At 41.6% G+C, this 17309-nt stretch overlaps 1 protein-coding gene across 1 annotated transcript in view; it reads right to left on the bottom strand.

Moving 5' to 3' along the window:
- The window catches only part of nr5a2 (nuclear receptor subfamily 5, group A, member 2), a 66494-nt gene that overhangs the window by 16078 nt on the left and 33107 nt on the right, over positions 1 to 17309 (bottom strand). The window contains exons 5-6 of the mRNA XM_085774607.1: positions 11419 to 11538; positions 6869 to 7016 (exon numbers count right to left, since the gene is read on the bottom strand). Of these exons, the coding sequence (XP_085630733.1) occupies positions 6869 to 7016; positions 11419 to 11538 (268 nt within the window). The remainder of the gene's footprint in view (positions 1 to 6868; positions 7017 to 11418; positions 11539 to 17309) is intronic.

Here is a 17309-nt window from a genome sequence, read left to right as displayed (position 1 = left end):
CCTTTTAGGCAGCCTCATTACATGGAATTCCCTACAAAGTGGCAGCCAGCGTTGGAAGCCAACTGCTCGCCATGCTATTTTTCTTAGGCTAAAATGGACAGAAAATAGGTGAAAGTATTAGGTTCATTGCTTTAGGGCACACTCTCACCTACTGCTGATGAGATGAAAGAAAATAAAAGAAAAGTCAGGACATTCAAACATGATTAGCTGGGTTTGGCTCTATCAGAGACAAAGTTTGAGTGACTTTTTTTTGTTTGTTTTCTAAATTAAAATGATGCCTGAAGGAACCTGATGCTGGGTAAAAAGATTTGTTTGAAAAGTAGATGAGAGTCCAATACTTTTCAATCAGTACGAGTTTGCCGAGCACTTCAGCAAGCCTCTAAACAGAGTGATGAAAAAGCACTAGATGCAGCCGCTCTGTGCATGGATTGCACTTTATGAACCTTATACATACATTTATAGTCTTAGTCCCACCGTAATCATCACCACTGTACTTTCCATCACTGCTGTCATTGCACCAATCCAGTCAGTAATTTGTAGGACACACAAGCATTTGTTAGTCTGGAGGGCTGCATCCCTAGTGCACACACACAAATACTATGAAGCAGGCTCTGATTTGTGCTACACATGCACCATGTACAGTAATCTGGATCATTTCTCATGAAATTCAAATACATAAATCATATCTGTGGTAATTGTAATACCTAACATTTAAATTCCATGTATGCTACAACAGTTGACATGTGAAATGTCTACAAACCACATGTGACATTATCTCAAAACAAAACTAATAAAGTCTGAACAGGGATACCTTATACATTCACTGCTCTCACTTGTGAGGGTTGATGAAAGTGTGGGAATATTACTAATCCTGATGTACAGTAACCATACCTAACCTCTATTATTGATCTATATATCATAGCACCTGTATTTCTAGTAAAGGGTAAATTGATTAAAGCAATGCTGCCTTTATTCTGGAAAAATAAATGTTTTATTGAATGACGCTGTTTCCTGGTCCCTCTTGACAGCCACAACTCCTGTTGAGTCAAGGTTTCCCATTGGCCAGAGCCAAACAACTACCAACTCTACTTGTGTATTGATCAGGTCAAAGGTACACATGATGACTCCATTCTGTTACAGCCCAGCAGAATGATTGGCTCCTTTACAAAGCAAGCAGCACAAAAAAAAAGACTAAAAACATCCTCATTATGTTGTTTTTAATGAAGCTGTAGTGTTGTGCCAGTTATACGCCCCATTATTTGGCCCTTACATTGGTCTCAATGGGTGTAAATATTGAACAGTCGCCCCCTTCCGATGTTAATCAATCCCCGACCGAATTCTAAATGATTCGGTTCGTTTCAGGAAATGAATATTTGCCAGGCTTTTCAGGAGGAGAGGAGGGGGAGCGGTGTACATGAATTAGCCAGCTTCCCCGATCAGGGCATTGATTCTGAGCAGCCTCGGCTGTTGCTTAATTAGGACATACCTGTCTGGGAATTGTGTGTGTGTGTGTGTGTGTGTAGGTGTGTGAATGTGTGTTCTTGTGTGTATTTTCTCTTATTGTGTGGAGAGACAAATGTTGTCTGATAGAGTAATAGGGAGAGTGATAATGCTTGTCTTTTTTCCATCAAGGTTAATCACGTTTGCTGTGTTTGTGTTGTTGTCAGCAGATTGGTGTCTGACCTCGTAGTGCACAAAACAGAGAGAGTCTGTCTTCAATGTGTAGTGCACTAAACATACTAATGAGCGACCCGTCCTAGCATAAGGGTATAAGGGGGGTACAGGATTATAGTGAACACCATAAAACAGGATATGGGCAGACTTAACACTGGTTAGAAACCAGCCTGCTGCAAAGAGACATAAACTGGTTCTTAGTCAGGTGACAGAGGAAAGTATGCGCTACAATATCTAGAGAAATTGTCAAGGTTTATCTTCTAAGTGCAACCAAACTCAAAACACAAGATTGGAACCTGCTATAAAACACTGATGTATAATTAAGAGGCCAGTTGGTTCATACACCTTAATTTGAGCACTACAGCCCTGGCAGTATGTGATTTTATAGCAAAATTTCACTTTATTTGATATAATTACAATAGTACTTAAAGCATTTTAAGAGGGAGACAGTCAGAAAAAAGAAAAAAACACTGAGCGAGGACGGAAAAGAGATAAATGGCAGTTCAGACGTGGGTGAAGATAAACAAGGGGCAATAGAGTCGGATCTGAGGATGGAGTTGTGATAGATCGAGTTGTACAAAGATGGATGTGAAAGAGAGAGAGAGAGAGAGAGAGAGAGAGAACGGAAGGGAAGAGCGATGAGAAAAGAGACAAAGCAAAGGGCTGAATGGATGGTAAGGGATGGATGGGTGGGCGTCTCTAGGCTCCAGCCTCCCAGCCTGACTAATCACTTGACAGACAGCTAATGTGGTGCTGAGGCAGCTCCTGAATGACTGGCTGTCTTAGTTCTAATGAATGGACTGATTTCTGATCACTGACCTGCAGCTTTACTGTACATTACACGTTATGTTATTGTTCTGCATGTTTTGGCATTTATTTCATTTGACTAATTGGATGTGAAAACAGTCATTAGCCCAACCAATCAGACATCAAGGTGTCATCTTCCCCTCAGTAAGAAATGTGAAAATTTCTATGCTTATTCAACAGCAGAAAAGAGACTTTATAATCAGTTACTGATTGTAAACAATCTTCTGATACATTCATTTTCTTGGTTAAAATTTGTATTATTCATATGTTATGTCATTTTCTAACTAAAAAACTAAATCAGATTAGATTAATTGCAGCTTTACTTGGTAGAGAAATCAATCAAGTTGAATTAATGCTAATTTAGGCAGATGGATTGTATTGCCATTATTTTAGATTCAAAACTTAAGGTGGAATCAATTTAATGACTGTGTAATACAGTGATTTGACAAAACACCCATGTGAGGTCTTTAACTAAGTCTATATTGGGTTTGACTGCCACTGTCCCTCCGCAGAGCACAAATCAAATGAGCCTCAGTTCTCTTCTTTATCAGCTTGTCATTGGCTTTCTTTCTGCTAAAGGCTGCGATGCTGGGACATTATTTAGGGCCAAGTCCACAAATCTGCTCTCTCCGCTGGGAGCATTTACCACCCCATGCTGGTCTGGTTCTCCTCTTAGCTTACAAAGACTGGCAGCACCTGTCTCACCCAATTACACCTGATGGGGTTTGACCTGCTGAGCTGGGTTAACTGGCTGCTGGCTGAACACTGTCTGACCTCTGTCACCGAGTCTGGTTGGCTAATATGGAAAGTGTCTCTGTGCTGGCATGCATCAAACACACATGTGCATGATTACATGGTTGAAGTTAATCAATGAAACTTGTTATTTTTACTTTTTCCACCAACAGGTTTCCAGAGAGTTTAAGCTGCACAATATCACAATATCAAGGAAGTTGTATTTAGGAAGCACACTGTTTTCCTTCTTTCTTTTTTTTAATTTTTATGAAATTTCTTTCTTATAATAGTGTAAGACTTCCATGTAATAGCTGGAAGCTGCCTCTCATAAACTCAGGTTTCTACTGATTAGTATAGTTGGTAGTTAATCCTACCTAAAATTTGTGGTGAGTCTCTTTTTTCACTTCTCTCAGCCTGAGTTTGAACTTGTGACCCATTGCACACCTCTGGTGCTGATCTGTCACCTGGTCATATACAACAACCTGTCAGTCTTTCTATTAGCTCTTAAAGCCTTTTAAAGAAAATCAAAGACCCATTAACAGTGGTCTGACACCGGACAACAACTCGTACTAATCCTTTTCTGAACTCTGACCCAAGCAGCACTCTCTCTCTTTCTTTCTCTCTCTCTCTCTGCCATTTTGTGTGTCTCTTGCTCAACACAAGACTTGACAACACTCAACTCTCACAACCATTCCTCACTGCCCTACAAACACTTAAGAGATCAATGCTCTAAGAATGATAATCTCCTCCTTGATAGAGGGTGAAAGACTAAAGACTGGTGACAGAGAGAGAGCGAGGAAGTGATTGGAAGAGATTGAGAAAGAGAGGGAGAAAACAATATAAAAATAAAGGTGTAAAGACAAGTGCCTCCCCTCAGCTGGAGTGACATCTATATCCCTGTCTTTATCGACAACTGGCTTAACTAAGAGCTCTGTTGGCAGGGAGGAGGTGACTGATCGTCCATCCGCAGAAGGAGAAATTGAGAAAGAGAGGTTTGAAGATAGAGGGAGAAATATTGAGAAAAAGCAAGACACAAACAGAGTGGTAGGAGAAGAAAAGAGGCAGGGAAAGAGGGATGAATACAGACTGCATCACTACCTCCATGACTCACATAGAGAAGCTAGTTGCAGTATTGGTTCTAGTTATACTTGTAGTGCAGTCATAGTATTACTGAAACAACTGCATTTCTACACATGAGCTATTGAGATACTGAATAATACTGCAAAAGCCCAGATTATATCAAAGTTGTGATAAGACCACCTTATGTCAAATACAACTATGGCTATATAGAGATTAAAATATCTTGCTTGCTTGCTTTCTGCCTTTCAGTGGAAGTATCTACACTGAATCCTGTATTAGATTAGATTGAGATTGGCAAATTGTTGAGGTTGCAAGAGTGGTTTCCTCAAGCATGTGATAGGAGGAGCATTAAAGCAACAACATTTCCACTGTATCAAACCTGCCATAACTAATACACCCATTTATTCTATATTAGCCTCAGCTTAAAGTGCAGTGACCACTTTTAGAGATGTAATAAAGCTAATAAAGAGGGAGTGTTTAATCTTTTAGTTGAGCAGTCTGTGCAGAGCTACTTCCATGCCTCATTTCACTACAATCCTTATTAATTGGCTCTGCTTGTGAAGCACAGGCGGCTTTCTAAACATACACACGTGCACAAATACACACCTGCTTTCCCACTGCCACGCACATGATGCACATTCCCTCAGGTAAAAGTACATATCGCATCCCTCTCACAGCCAACCGCGCGCACACACACACACACTCACACTCACACACACACATCTCTGTTCAGCAGCGTGTGATATTAATCAAATCATTTTCTAAATCTCCTGGCTTTACATTGCTCAAGCCCCTCCCTATCCCTCGCCCTGCATCCCTCCCTCCCCACAACCGACACCACCTCCGCTTTCTCCAGCACTGATCCCCTCAGCTGGCTCTACGGTGTCCGTGCCGGCTTCTTTTGCAGGAGGCCCGGGCAGCGCCGGAGAACAGGCACTGCCGGGGGCGATACATATCCCTCAGGTGAGCCTTTCATTATGGATGATGTTTCTGCCAAATTATTTAGACCCTGAGCCCCAACAACAACCCAGCCCCCCCCACCCCACCCCACACAAACAGAACGCATCCATGCACACAGACATACACACTTCTAAGCCCCACTGAAATCCATCCCATCCCTCCCCCTTTTTTTTTTTTTTTTTTGCTGTACCGCAAACAACACTAACACAAACATTAATCCTGCCTGATTACTTCAGTGTGTGTCCATGTGTGCATGTGCTTTTTCCAAGTAGTTCATTAGTCCCTCTTTCTTTGTTTAGAGGCAGTAAAGAAGTGAAAGCGTGACCCTTGTGGATTACAGATAGGTGGAAGGAGGGATAAAGAAAATATTCATCATATGTATACTTCTGTTGCTCCTTTCAGTGCCATATAGGGGACAGGCTGAGTGAAATTACCTGAACACCATTGGCTTCAGTAGTGCAGGATGTTAAAACTGTGTGTGTGTGTGTGTGTGTGTGTGTCCCTCAGAGGCAATTTGTTGCAGACTTGGTAAGAAAGAGACAAAGATGACAGTCTCCTGGCAATGTCTGACCTCGGCTTAGAGAGTAGAGAGCAGATTTGGGATCTCATCACAAATACACACACACGCACACACTCACACCTACACACACACACCCACACCCACACACACTCACATACACACATCAACGTTACCCTTCTCTTCATCCCTTAACTCATTTGGCTACTTATCCCTTCCACTTCCCTCCCTACCTGATACCCTTGGGCTCGGCTCCCTCCCGCCTTTCTATCTCAAACGCTCCATGTTACCTGCCTCCCACCAATTCCCAATCTCTCCCACTTCGGCATCCTCATATCTCCTCCTTCTCCTTCTTTCCTTCCTCCCTTCTCCCCTCCTCAGTTGATCTCTGTGCCCTCCAATTCCCTCCTTTCCCGCCCGCTCAAAAAAACCTGAAATTCACCTATGAATAAAAATAAATAAATAAAATTCACCCATATTCCCTTCAATCTCCCCAACATCAGTGTCTCGTGCACTTACTTTCAACCACCCAGCTCTCCCCTCCCCTTGTTCCTAGCTTACTCACTTGGTTCATGGTTCCCAGTCATCCTGTACAATTACACATTCCTGCAAACACTATGATTCATTCAGTCTAATTTTATTGATCGAGAGATTAATGCTTATTCCAAAAATTGATGTCAAATTTGAAACATGTAAATTAATCATATTGATTTTATATTATGATGGACTTATGATTATTGATGTGTAGCTACCCCTTCACTCAACCTCAGTTTGTGCACTTCGCAGCAGTAGAGGTACAAAATGACCAAATGAGTTACCTCCCCTATTTCCTTCCTCCCTCACTTTCTCTTTTGTCCCTTCCAAACCACTGGTCCTTTCCTTCCTCCACTCCCACTTCCCCTCCTCCTCTTTCCTTTCCTACTAATCCCTCTTATAGATCTTTTACAAGTACCAGATCTTCATCCTTTCTTACTGTAAAGCATTTACCTGCATTTGAATTCATAATGAAATTGATTCCTGGAAAGCTCACCCTTTCCCCCCAAACCTGCCTCCAAAAAAAAACAAAAAAAAAAACCTATGAGAGTTTTGGAGACTCACCCAGGCTGAAGAGGACCAGGAACTTGAGGCAGACGAACTCCCGCTGGTCTAGCTGCAGGGAACGCAACTTGGCCACTAGCTCCTGGGCGTGACTCAACAGGTTGTTCAGGGTGGCTCCAGCCTGTGAAGCAATCACTGCATAGTCCACCTGAAATAAACAGGGAGAATAAGAGATGTTAGAAGATGTTCAAGCAGAAATACCCTTAAATGAAAGACACCCAGTGAAGATTTTGACCACTAGTACTGTATATAGTGCCACAGACTTCCATTGATAGATGCACGTGGATTCAATATTCAAGCGTCAGCAACATGGAGGGTAAAATGGCTAGGCTGCTAAAAAGACAACACTCTGTGTAGCTGCAGCAGATTTAATACATATTATACTACCCAGACATCTTTGGTCTGTCTGTCAGAGAGCGAGCCACTGGTGGATGGTTTAAAAACAGCAGCTGCAGGCAAAAGATTTTTTCCAGTTTAACTGTATTTTGTGACAACATGCTGTGGGCATATGGAGAGAGCATGAGAGTTCACATCCGACTAACTAGACCTGCCAGATTTGACTTCACTCTTTGTGAAACAGAAAGATGCTGAGGCACAATAAAAACAGATGTAGATAGATAGATAGATAGATAGATAGATAGATAGATAGATAGATAGATAGATAGATAGATAGATAGATAGATAGATAGATAGATAGATAGATAGATAGATAGATAGATAGATAGATAGATAGATACTCTTCTTTAGTTCTGACCCATTCACCCGTTTAAATACACAAACACACACACACACACACCTTTTTTCCAGGTGCACCTCATAACTGCAGCCGCAGCACATTTGTCTGGGAGGCAAGTCCTTAGCTGCCACTCACAGTAAGCAGGACCATATTAATTTTTTATATTTATTGACAATTCATTACCATAATTGACTGCGTGAGGGTTTCCAGGGGAAGGTAGATGTTGGCGTGCGCAGTTCGTAAAGCTCAGGGAGGAAGAAGGTCCCTGCGAGCTCCCATTTGCAATTAAAAACAGCCTGGATTTGGAATTTATTTATTGTGTAAATAGGATGATTGGAGCCTGTTTTTCATCTCTATGAAGAGGGGTCGGAGTAAAGCAAATGTTAACAATGCACTACGTTTTTTCTAATCTCTCTTTTCCTCTCCTCTTTCCTCCTATTCTTACCTTTTTATCTTTTACTACACCACTATTGTACCTCTCTCCCTTTAACTCCTTTGTCCCGCTCTCTTTCCCTCTTCCCACCTTCGGGACGGTAAGAGTTATGACTCGGTGAAAAGCAGACACTGCCCCCCTTCCAAGATGTCAATCAATTTACATAAAATCAACTGTGCATGAAATAACTTCATTGAAGGATTGGACTGTTGATAGTTATGCCTTGGGTTATTGCCTCCTAGCCCTAAGTAAAAAGAGAGATGAAAAAAACGCTATAATGTCGCTATAGCAGACTTAGCACTAACCGTGGTGACCTGCATATCAATCAATCAATCAATACTACTTTATTATCTCTCCTGGAGAGACATAGAGTAAATATATGAATAAACCTTCAAATCTTAACCCATCATGAATACGATGAAGGATCTTAGCTGAACATTAAAGATGAGCGTGGAAGGTGGGACCAGGGGTTTGATGTGGATAGAAAATGTACCTTGTTTGAAAGCACAGAAATCCGCGCCTGGCTGAGGAACGTCTGTTTTTGCATTTCTTCGTCATTTGAATTTCATGTACACCAGGAGCGTTGTGCTATCAAAATATCTGGATTTTCATACTGAAGACTGGTTGCAAAGCTGCAAGGCCTTGTTTAATCATTCAGCAGCTCAGTCCGGTCTTTGTCATTTCATGTTTGCATGCATTCTGACAAGTTCCACTTTGCATTTGGTCTTATGACAGGATAGAGAACAAGCCTCCTTTCTTCACTTAAACCCAAAACGAAAAAAACTACTCATGGCCATTTCTCACTGCTTTTGGTGACATGATGATATGCAGCAGCGCAGCAAACGAAAGCCAGAAAATATTTGAAAAAGACAGGAATTAGCAAGCAACATGAGGGCAAGAGAATGAGCAAGACAGAGAGCAAATGACAGGCTATAACAGTAAATCTGCTGCTACCATGGATTTCTTTTCAAAGGTCAGTATGAGTGCAGCATATGACTGACGAGAGCAGCTTGATTCAAAGCAAAAGGGGAGAAACATCTGTCTAAACTCTCCATCTGAACAAATCCTCTCTATTCATGTCATATTTTTCTGAATAGACGTGAAAATATCTGCCAACCCGAGGACAGATCAGTTATTCCCAACACAAAGTTTGTCAACTTCAACTTCTTTTGTGATACAAATTGCCTAATCTGTCTTGGAATTGATCAAAAGTATGATTAACCCTTGAAAATCCCCCCAGTGGTGCTGTTTTAGGTGTGTATCACTGCTACAGCTGTTGAGGCAGAATTGGTTCAGACTTGTGGATCAAAAGTACCATATTTGTGCCTTAGTATCAGTATATCTTTTCATTATGGCTTTTTGATTGTATTTTGTAAGGAGTTGTGTTTCAAAGGAGACCAGAGTAATGACTGTGATCAAAGACGTTGCAGAACAGTAGCTTTTTTATTTTCTGATTATCTGTTCAGGGGTTCAAACATGAGAACACATGAGTCATGCCTTTATACTTGGCCTGGTGAGTTATTTAAGTCGTGTGGCTTTAGTGAAAAATTATTTCAAGTAATGTAAAATTGCTAACTTGACTACAATTAACCAGGAAAACATTTGGGAGTTAATCTTATCATAAGGTATTATAATATGTTATTATTCATGACAATATACAGTATGACATCATATAGACCAGTATATATTTTTACATATACATATTGTTTAAGTTATTACAGTATAGTATGCAGGCCCAAACAGCCATTATATACGTATATAATGTGTGTGTGTGTGTTTGTGTGTGTGTGTGCATGCAGCATTAGCTATGGGTGATGCTGCTATTGTGGTCTACATATCCTCGGTGTTATCACTGTGCTGTCACCCCTGGCCAGGCAGAGAATAATAGGAGATAATGAACTGTTTCAGAGCCTCCCTCTCTCTCTGTCTCACACACACACACACACACACACACACACATACACACACACACACATTTCCCCACTGACCCCCCCAACACCAGCTGTTCATTAACCAAAGTATGCAAACGAAACCGCCGTCCTGCACCTCCCCTGACTATCAGTTCCTCCTCCTCCTCCTCCTCCTCCTCCTTTCTGGTCTTCAAACTGCCCTTTCCTCTTTGCCTCATCATCTCATTCCCCCTCTTCTTCCTCCTTCTTTTCTTTCTTTTTCTCCCCCTGTCCTCCCTAGTCTCCCTGCACTTATGTCCTGTCATATGCTTCTCTCTACTCACTCGCTTTTCTCTTCTTCTTGTCAGCTTACCATGGTCTTCATCACCCTAATGTATTTCTTCCCATGCTCCTTACTCACTCTTTGCTGCTTCCTCCTTTTTTCTGTCTCTTTTCTTTACATATATCTTTCTCAGTTCTTCCTCTTCTCCCTGCCATGCTGTCTTGTCCCTACTGCAGTTTCTCTTATTTTTCTCCTCTTCTATCTCCATCTTCTTTCTTTTTTCTCCTTTGTCCTATGCCTCAGTTTCTCTCACTCCTCCATCTACTCTCCCCATCCCTTTATTTTCTTCCTGATATTCTTGGGCAACCATCCTCTTCCTATTCTGTCTGACCCGCTCCTCTATCATTTCTCCCACTCTCCACCACCTGTTACCCAAACATCTCTCATTCTCTTTGGCTCTACCCTCTTTTCCTCTCTTTCCCGATAGACGGGCCACGTCCCTTGTTCTAATATTTAATCCACTGCCTATTGTTGTAAAAACATTTCTGTTGAAGAGAAATGTTATTGAGGTGCCAACCAATCAATAATGTATTATTTTTCGTCTCATTGACAGCCACATCACTGGTCAGAGGCCCGTACATGATGGGCAGTGTCACGTCTTTATGCATAGTTTTTCCCCTAACTGTGCATGTGTAACCTACTCTCTTTATTTAGCATGCATTATTCTGTCTCTGCTCTTTTGTCTTGGTTGCTTACTTTTGGGCTTGTGTGTAGCAAAAAAAGAATCACATACAACAAAGATCTGTGTCATTTAGACCTCAAGCATCAGCTCCCACCAACTTCCTCAAAGGCTCCACCAAAACAAAACATCACACTTAACACATTTTTATATGTGCCTACAGTACCTACTTACTTTGATGTTGCCTGTGTAACTTTATTTACACACTGTCAGTGTATTAATTCACTGAGATGAAAAAAAAAAAAGCAAAATTGATTCTCCTGGTGACATTAGTTTATATCTATAACCATAATCTATTTTTAATGAGGCAGGGACTCCTGTGTGGATGAGTGATCAATAACGCTTTAAGGGAACTGTTGAGATGTTGAGGGTCCCCTGAGTAGCAGCTGATGCACGGTTGGCAGGTTTTTAGTAGGAAAAAAAAGGAAACAAGTGGAGGCAGTTTACAGAATGGAGTGTAACCAACCCACCTGCTGACCGGTGACCAATAGGATAGAGCCCTCCTTAGCGTGCACCACCTGCCGGAAGACGTGGTCAAGGATGAGGAGTTCACTCCAGCAGTTCTGGAGCAGCTTCATCTGGTCGTCCACCTGGTTACAAACAAAGAGATCAGTTTCATCAATTATTTTATTTTCACCTCTCACACAGCTGCAACAATGCTTCAGATTGTACATCATGCCTTTTTATTTTGTATTAGCCCTTGTGGAGGATAGTTTGTCAGTATAGATGGGATTCTGAGCCACATAATTGGCACAAGTTGAAAGATGATGGCTTATGAGAAGATTAATATTGAGAGTTGTTTGTGTGGCACATGTTGAGCAAACCTGTCTAAAGGTAAAACAAGTCAGTAAATAATATTTATGGATGTTTAATGATGTTGCAATAGTGTATCAATCTTTGTAATCAATGCTTTGGCGACCAATCAATGCATTTTAACATAAGGGCATATCCTCTCTACCAATTCTCTAAATGGGAAATGAATATTCAAACTGCAAACTGCTGATTTGTCGCTGCATCAACATATCAGATCTTTGCATCTCAGGCTATTTGGTGGCTAAAGTCACTTTGGATTTGAGTTAGAAAAATAAATCTTTACCATTTTGTAATTTTTGTTTTACATTTGAATAAGTATTAGATATCTTGTTGTATCTTCATAAGCTTTATAGATATTTGATTCAACAAAGGATAAAGTCAAGTGCCCTGTCCTCAAAATATAAAAAGTTAAGGCACAGTGTCAGCCTGGGGAGCTTGAAAATATCACAGGCAGCTGTTTGCAAGGTAAGCTTACTCACAGGTCAATCGCTATTGATCAGTTGCACACCACGGGCATTGTCTTTTTTTTCAACCTTACACAAAGCTCAAAAGTCCCCTTCACACACTCTAAAGCTTTCTCATGTGAACCTTTCCACACTCAGTTAAGCACTTTGCTACGTGCCTGATTTAACAATGTTGCCAGCTTTATCTGTTTGCCCATTGCCAGCAGTTTCTGAGTGATTCCACAGGTGATAATGATTAAGTAGCAACTTTTTTTTTCTCCCTCCCTCTCCTGAATGCCAGCCGCTGGCTCCCAGGGACCTGCCAGGTGAATCTTGGGAAGCTGACACAGGTGAAACGGTGGGTTTGTGCACCAAAAACAACCCCCTCTATTGTAACCGCTACTCTCTTCCCATGCCTGGTTGTGTTAATCATTACTCCCCACAGCCACACTCAGACAGGAAAAAAAGGCCACATTGAGATGGAAGGAATGAGGAAAATGTATGAGAGGCTCTTTCTCTTCCCTCTCCCCCCCCTTTTCTGTCTGTCAACAAACATTGTGCTCTTTGTGGTATCGTTGGGAATAATGTGTCTTTCTCGGCACACTGCGGTGTTTGCGGTGATGTGAATTACTTTGTTGCTTCGAGTCTGTGAGAACTGTCTGTGACGCTCATCGCCAATGTCAACCACAACTCGCTGAGTGAAGAATGTGGATCGATGTTAGAACTTTGTGAAACAGGCAGGTGCAGGGTGAACGCCGCTGAAAGCAATTTCTTCTTGTGCTGTCGGGGTATTTGTACAGGGATTCATTTGTGGAAATCTGTAGTGATCCTCGGTGCTAATTTGTTTTCAACAGCTGTAGCTCTGCCAACAAGCATCAAACACTTTATTAGCTTGTATGTATGACAGGGCACTAGCTGCAGCCAAGTCTGTTTCTCTGTTTTTGATTAGGATTGTTTTGACTGGTGATCGGGGGCCAGTGTAAAACAGTGTCTGTTTACCTCCCAGGCAGTCATAACAATTGCTGTACCATAACACTGGCTCGGTGAAGCCAAATCATACGCACTGTTGGAGGACATGGGCACTTGGGATGTCTGAGTATGGCTCTCTTTAGCTGCCATTTTGGTAGCTGTGCTGGCTCTTATAAATACTGCACTTTGCAGCATTTCTTCTGACTATACTACTCAACCACTGTGCCTCTATCACGCCTGCACTCAAACTGTTCCCAAATTGTGATAAAGCAATGATGTACTGAAATCATGCAGCAACAAATCCAAAAAGTAGTCATGGAATGTCCTACAACTCCCATCTCCCTTTTATCAGTGGAAAACTGACACAATACAACAAAGCTTCAATGACCTTTTTCTGACATTTTTGACAGCATCACAGTCTCTTTTTGTCCCACCCACCCCGTTTTTTATACATCTATTTTTTCGCGGTCCCATACATGTGTCAAGCATAGGACGAAAGCAAAATTCAAATGCCTTCATTAAAACCACCAGAGAGCAAGGAAGGTAGTCAAAGGAGGGAGTTCTCTCTGCTGTGCCTCGATCCTCTTCGTCCCTCCATCTAAGGACCCTGGAAGTAACTGTGTGTGTGTGTGTATGTGTGTGTGGAAGGATGGGTACATGTAAGGCCCAGGCTCTTCAAAGGACCCCCCCTGCATGTCAGTGGAGCTGGCAAGTGTCGGGGTCCTCATCAAAGGGCTGTCCTCAGTCTGCCTGCCTGGAAGCTCTTCTCTGACAAGAGGCCTGGGTTATCAAAGAGGGGCAGCTCAGAGGGGATGACGGCGGCTGATAGCAGCCTAGGCGAGGGCAGGGGACACCCGCCTGGAAGAGGGGGACTGGTGACAGACAAGCAGGCGTGAGGGCAGGCCAGGGGTTGGGGTTCAGTTCGCTGACCTTTTAAGTACCAGCGACATGAGCTGTTTCCCTGACAAGCTCTTCCTTTGCTCTGTCAAATGAGCAACGTTCATGGCGCCTGATCTTACAAGATCTGCTGCCTGCTCGCTCAGATAGTATGAACTTTCTGACATGGAGCTGACGACCGATTCGTCCTGTGTTTTCATGCTGGCGGGTCTTGGATGTTATAAACGTGCCATAGAAAACACAGTCAGTAAAACACTGGCTGATTGCCAGTGGCTGATTGCTGGCCTTTCAAATGAATTTATTCAGAATATGATACTACAAAGTTCAAACAAGCAGCATGTTGAACTCAACGGTGCAATAAATCATGATGTATTTAGTTTGTCATTTCTTATCTCACCTACGGAAAATTAAGATAACATTGCCAGTTGCTAGTTTACTGTTTCCAGCAATGTCGACTCAGTAGGAAACAAACTTGTTGTGTTGTTGTTTCTCACTTCCCCATTTCCCGCCAAGTGATAGACAACACACGTATTACCACTGTTATCACGGTTTGCCATTTCATGACTAACTGTATCACTAACATAAAACTGAAAATATTAACAAACCAAACATTAGTGACCACGGTTATAGGTTTGACAGTAGCACAGCATGTTTCTTTCTCCCTCCCCCTCCATTGCATGTTTACATGTATTTTTTTTTGTAGCCCAATACCGGAGGCGCCGCAACACGACGAGTAGCAAAATTCAAATGTCTTCATGAAAACCAAGGAAGGTAATAAAAGAAAAACATAATAAATATGAATAAATTGAATATATCTTCTTCATTTATTCTATAAATAAATATAAATAAACACTTTTCTATCCCACTTGATGTATAACCCACATTGGGCAGAATATGTTATCAGCTACCTGTCACAATGTTCATGATAGTCTGACCATTTTTTATGTAGCACCTGTGTTGCCTTAAAAGTACAGAAACAAACCACTGTAATTCACATTTATTTCTACAGTTTTAAGAACTAATAATAAACATAATTACTAGTTACTTTGGGAGATTTGTTACTTATACTTAAGATAATATTGGACTTGAAATTTCCCTCTACCTTTCAGTGGCAGTTGTTTCTTTCTCCGTATGCTCATCATAAACTAAATTAAACCTACTGCCGATGAACATTAATGTTCATTTTTCTCAAAGTAGAGGCTTTTCAATACTTACCCATGGCAAAACCTTTCAAAACACTAAATTAGCTTCACAGAAACAATTCATGAAAGAATTTACAACAATATGAATGAAGGAGTTTGCTCTGCACTTTTGTGCACATTTTGACAATCCCAAGTTTTTACCTGTCCTTGGACAGAGCAAAACTCATTATAAGGATTTAGCTTCTAAAGTTGATGCTCATGCAGAAAAAAACACTCCCCAGAAATCAGTTCAGACCAGCCTCAAAATCCACATTTAATGCTACTTTTCAAGGTGTGATCTATTTAATATTTTAATATTATCACCAGTGTTTGGGTAAAAAAAAGAGAGAGAAAAATTCCAAGCAGGAACTTCTACTTGCAGCAGCCAGCAATGAAAAATACATATCCTCCAAGAAACCAATTTAACACCTTTATGATCGTTCAGGCGAGTGGGATCAATGCCCGGATCAATCGCTTAGCCCATAGCTTTTGTTCAAAACCACTGGCTGAGATTAATGGGATTTTCCAGAGAGAGAGTTAGAAAAAGAAAGAGAGTGCGGGTGAGAGGGGGGGAATGAAAGTGCCAGACAGGGAATGAGAGAATGAGAAAAGACTTGGGGGAAATTGAGAAAATAAAACATAGAGATTAAGAGCAGATACGTATTCCCTCCATTTCTGGGCAAATGTAAATTAATTGGAAATGGAGCATTCAGACGCTCCCTGACAAAAGTAATGTTTATTCATAGCCCCCTGCTAAGAGTAGAGCAATTATCATGGTGTGTTGAGTCAAAACAGGCCAATGTAGTAGAATCTTTTCCCCCCTTTCTTGTGGCCGGGTTTTGGTCTAGTGCCACGAGCATTGTTAAGCTTCGTACGGTACGGCGGGCTTTAACGAGAGTACACAGCTGGATCTGATTTTAATAAGTAGTTCCATTTTTGATGTGGCCTAATGAACAGATTAATGGAATCTCCTTCTGTGGAGCCTTAATGAATGGAGAGAATCATGTTTCTTTTTTTTTTCTTCTTTTTTTTTTAACGCAGAGGGGAGAACAGACACACACGCAGACGATGAGTTTATCTGCCTCAAACGACTTGTACATAAACAATAGCTGCGCTTCTGTCTTTCCGTTTCTCTCTGCTGGACAAGAATCAATGCTGTCTCCGAGTACTACAGGTGAGGTTTGAAGCTGACATCAATGCTCATGCGTCTCTAGCAGCCGTCCTTTGGTGCAGTCCTGTCTTGGCATCTGTTCGCCTTGAGCCAAACAGGCCCTGTATTCACCTGGGAACAGGCATTAATTCACCTAGAACAGCGCCTGTTGTTCTCAGAGTGTTGCGAACACTTAATTATGCCGTGCTTGAACGTACTGTAGCTCATTTCCAGTTTAGCGTGGTAATTTAATTGAAAAGAGTCTCAGTGTGGGGTTCCATCGCCAACAATAGGATTTTGTTCAGCTAATTGGTCATCAGCGTTTCACAAATCATGAGGTGCTTCATACTTTTTCTTGTGGAAGCACATGCAGCCCTGTTGACCTAAGCTAACATTTTTATTACCAGTCTATTTGCCTATTATCCATCCTGCTGTCTCTTAACAAAGACCAAATTACAAAGGAGCTAAATCATCCTTTTAAAAATATCCGCTCACTCTTGAGCATCTTCAAACCTGTGTCTTATTTGAGGTCAAATAAAGCAGCAAATGCCAACCAAATACCACGGCAAATCATTTTTAGCCGCTATAACTTTCAAAAGCCGCAAATAGAGTTGCGTACACCAGAAAATAATATCAGCGTGTGTGACTAAATCCCTGGGATGTTCCAGCTATGTGACCTGGTGGGTTGGGAGAGGTGGGCTTCGGGTGTCCATGTACTTGTTCTTGTTCCTGTTCTACGGACTGGACAAGTGCATGCACCCGCCCTTCACTTCCTCCTCCCTTTTCACCTATTCCCAAACCAGCTCTTGTTTATCTTGTTTAGGCATAAAGTCCAAATGGATGTCAATGCTAAGGTTTGCGGGGTGATAAGAATGCTGGGAAAATGAGCAGGTGGCCAGTTGCGCTGC

This window comes from Trachurus japonicus, chromosome 4, assembly GCF_045865225.1.
Source record: "Trachurus japonicus isolate A0001 chromosome 4, Traja_1.0".
Taxonomy (NCBI): Eukaryota; Metazoa; Chordata; class Actinopteri; order Carangiformes; family Carangidae; genus Trachurus; species Trachurus japonicus.
The sequence above is the reverse complement of the archived record's forward strand: the minus strand, read 5'-3'. Positions and strand labels throughout refer to the sequence as shown.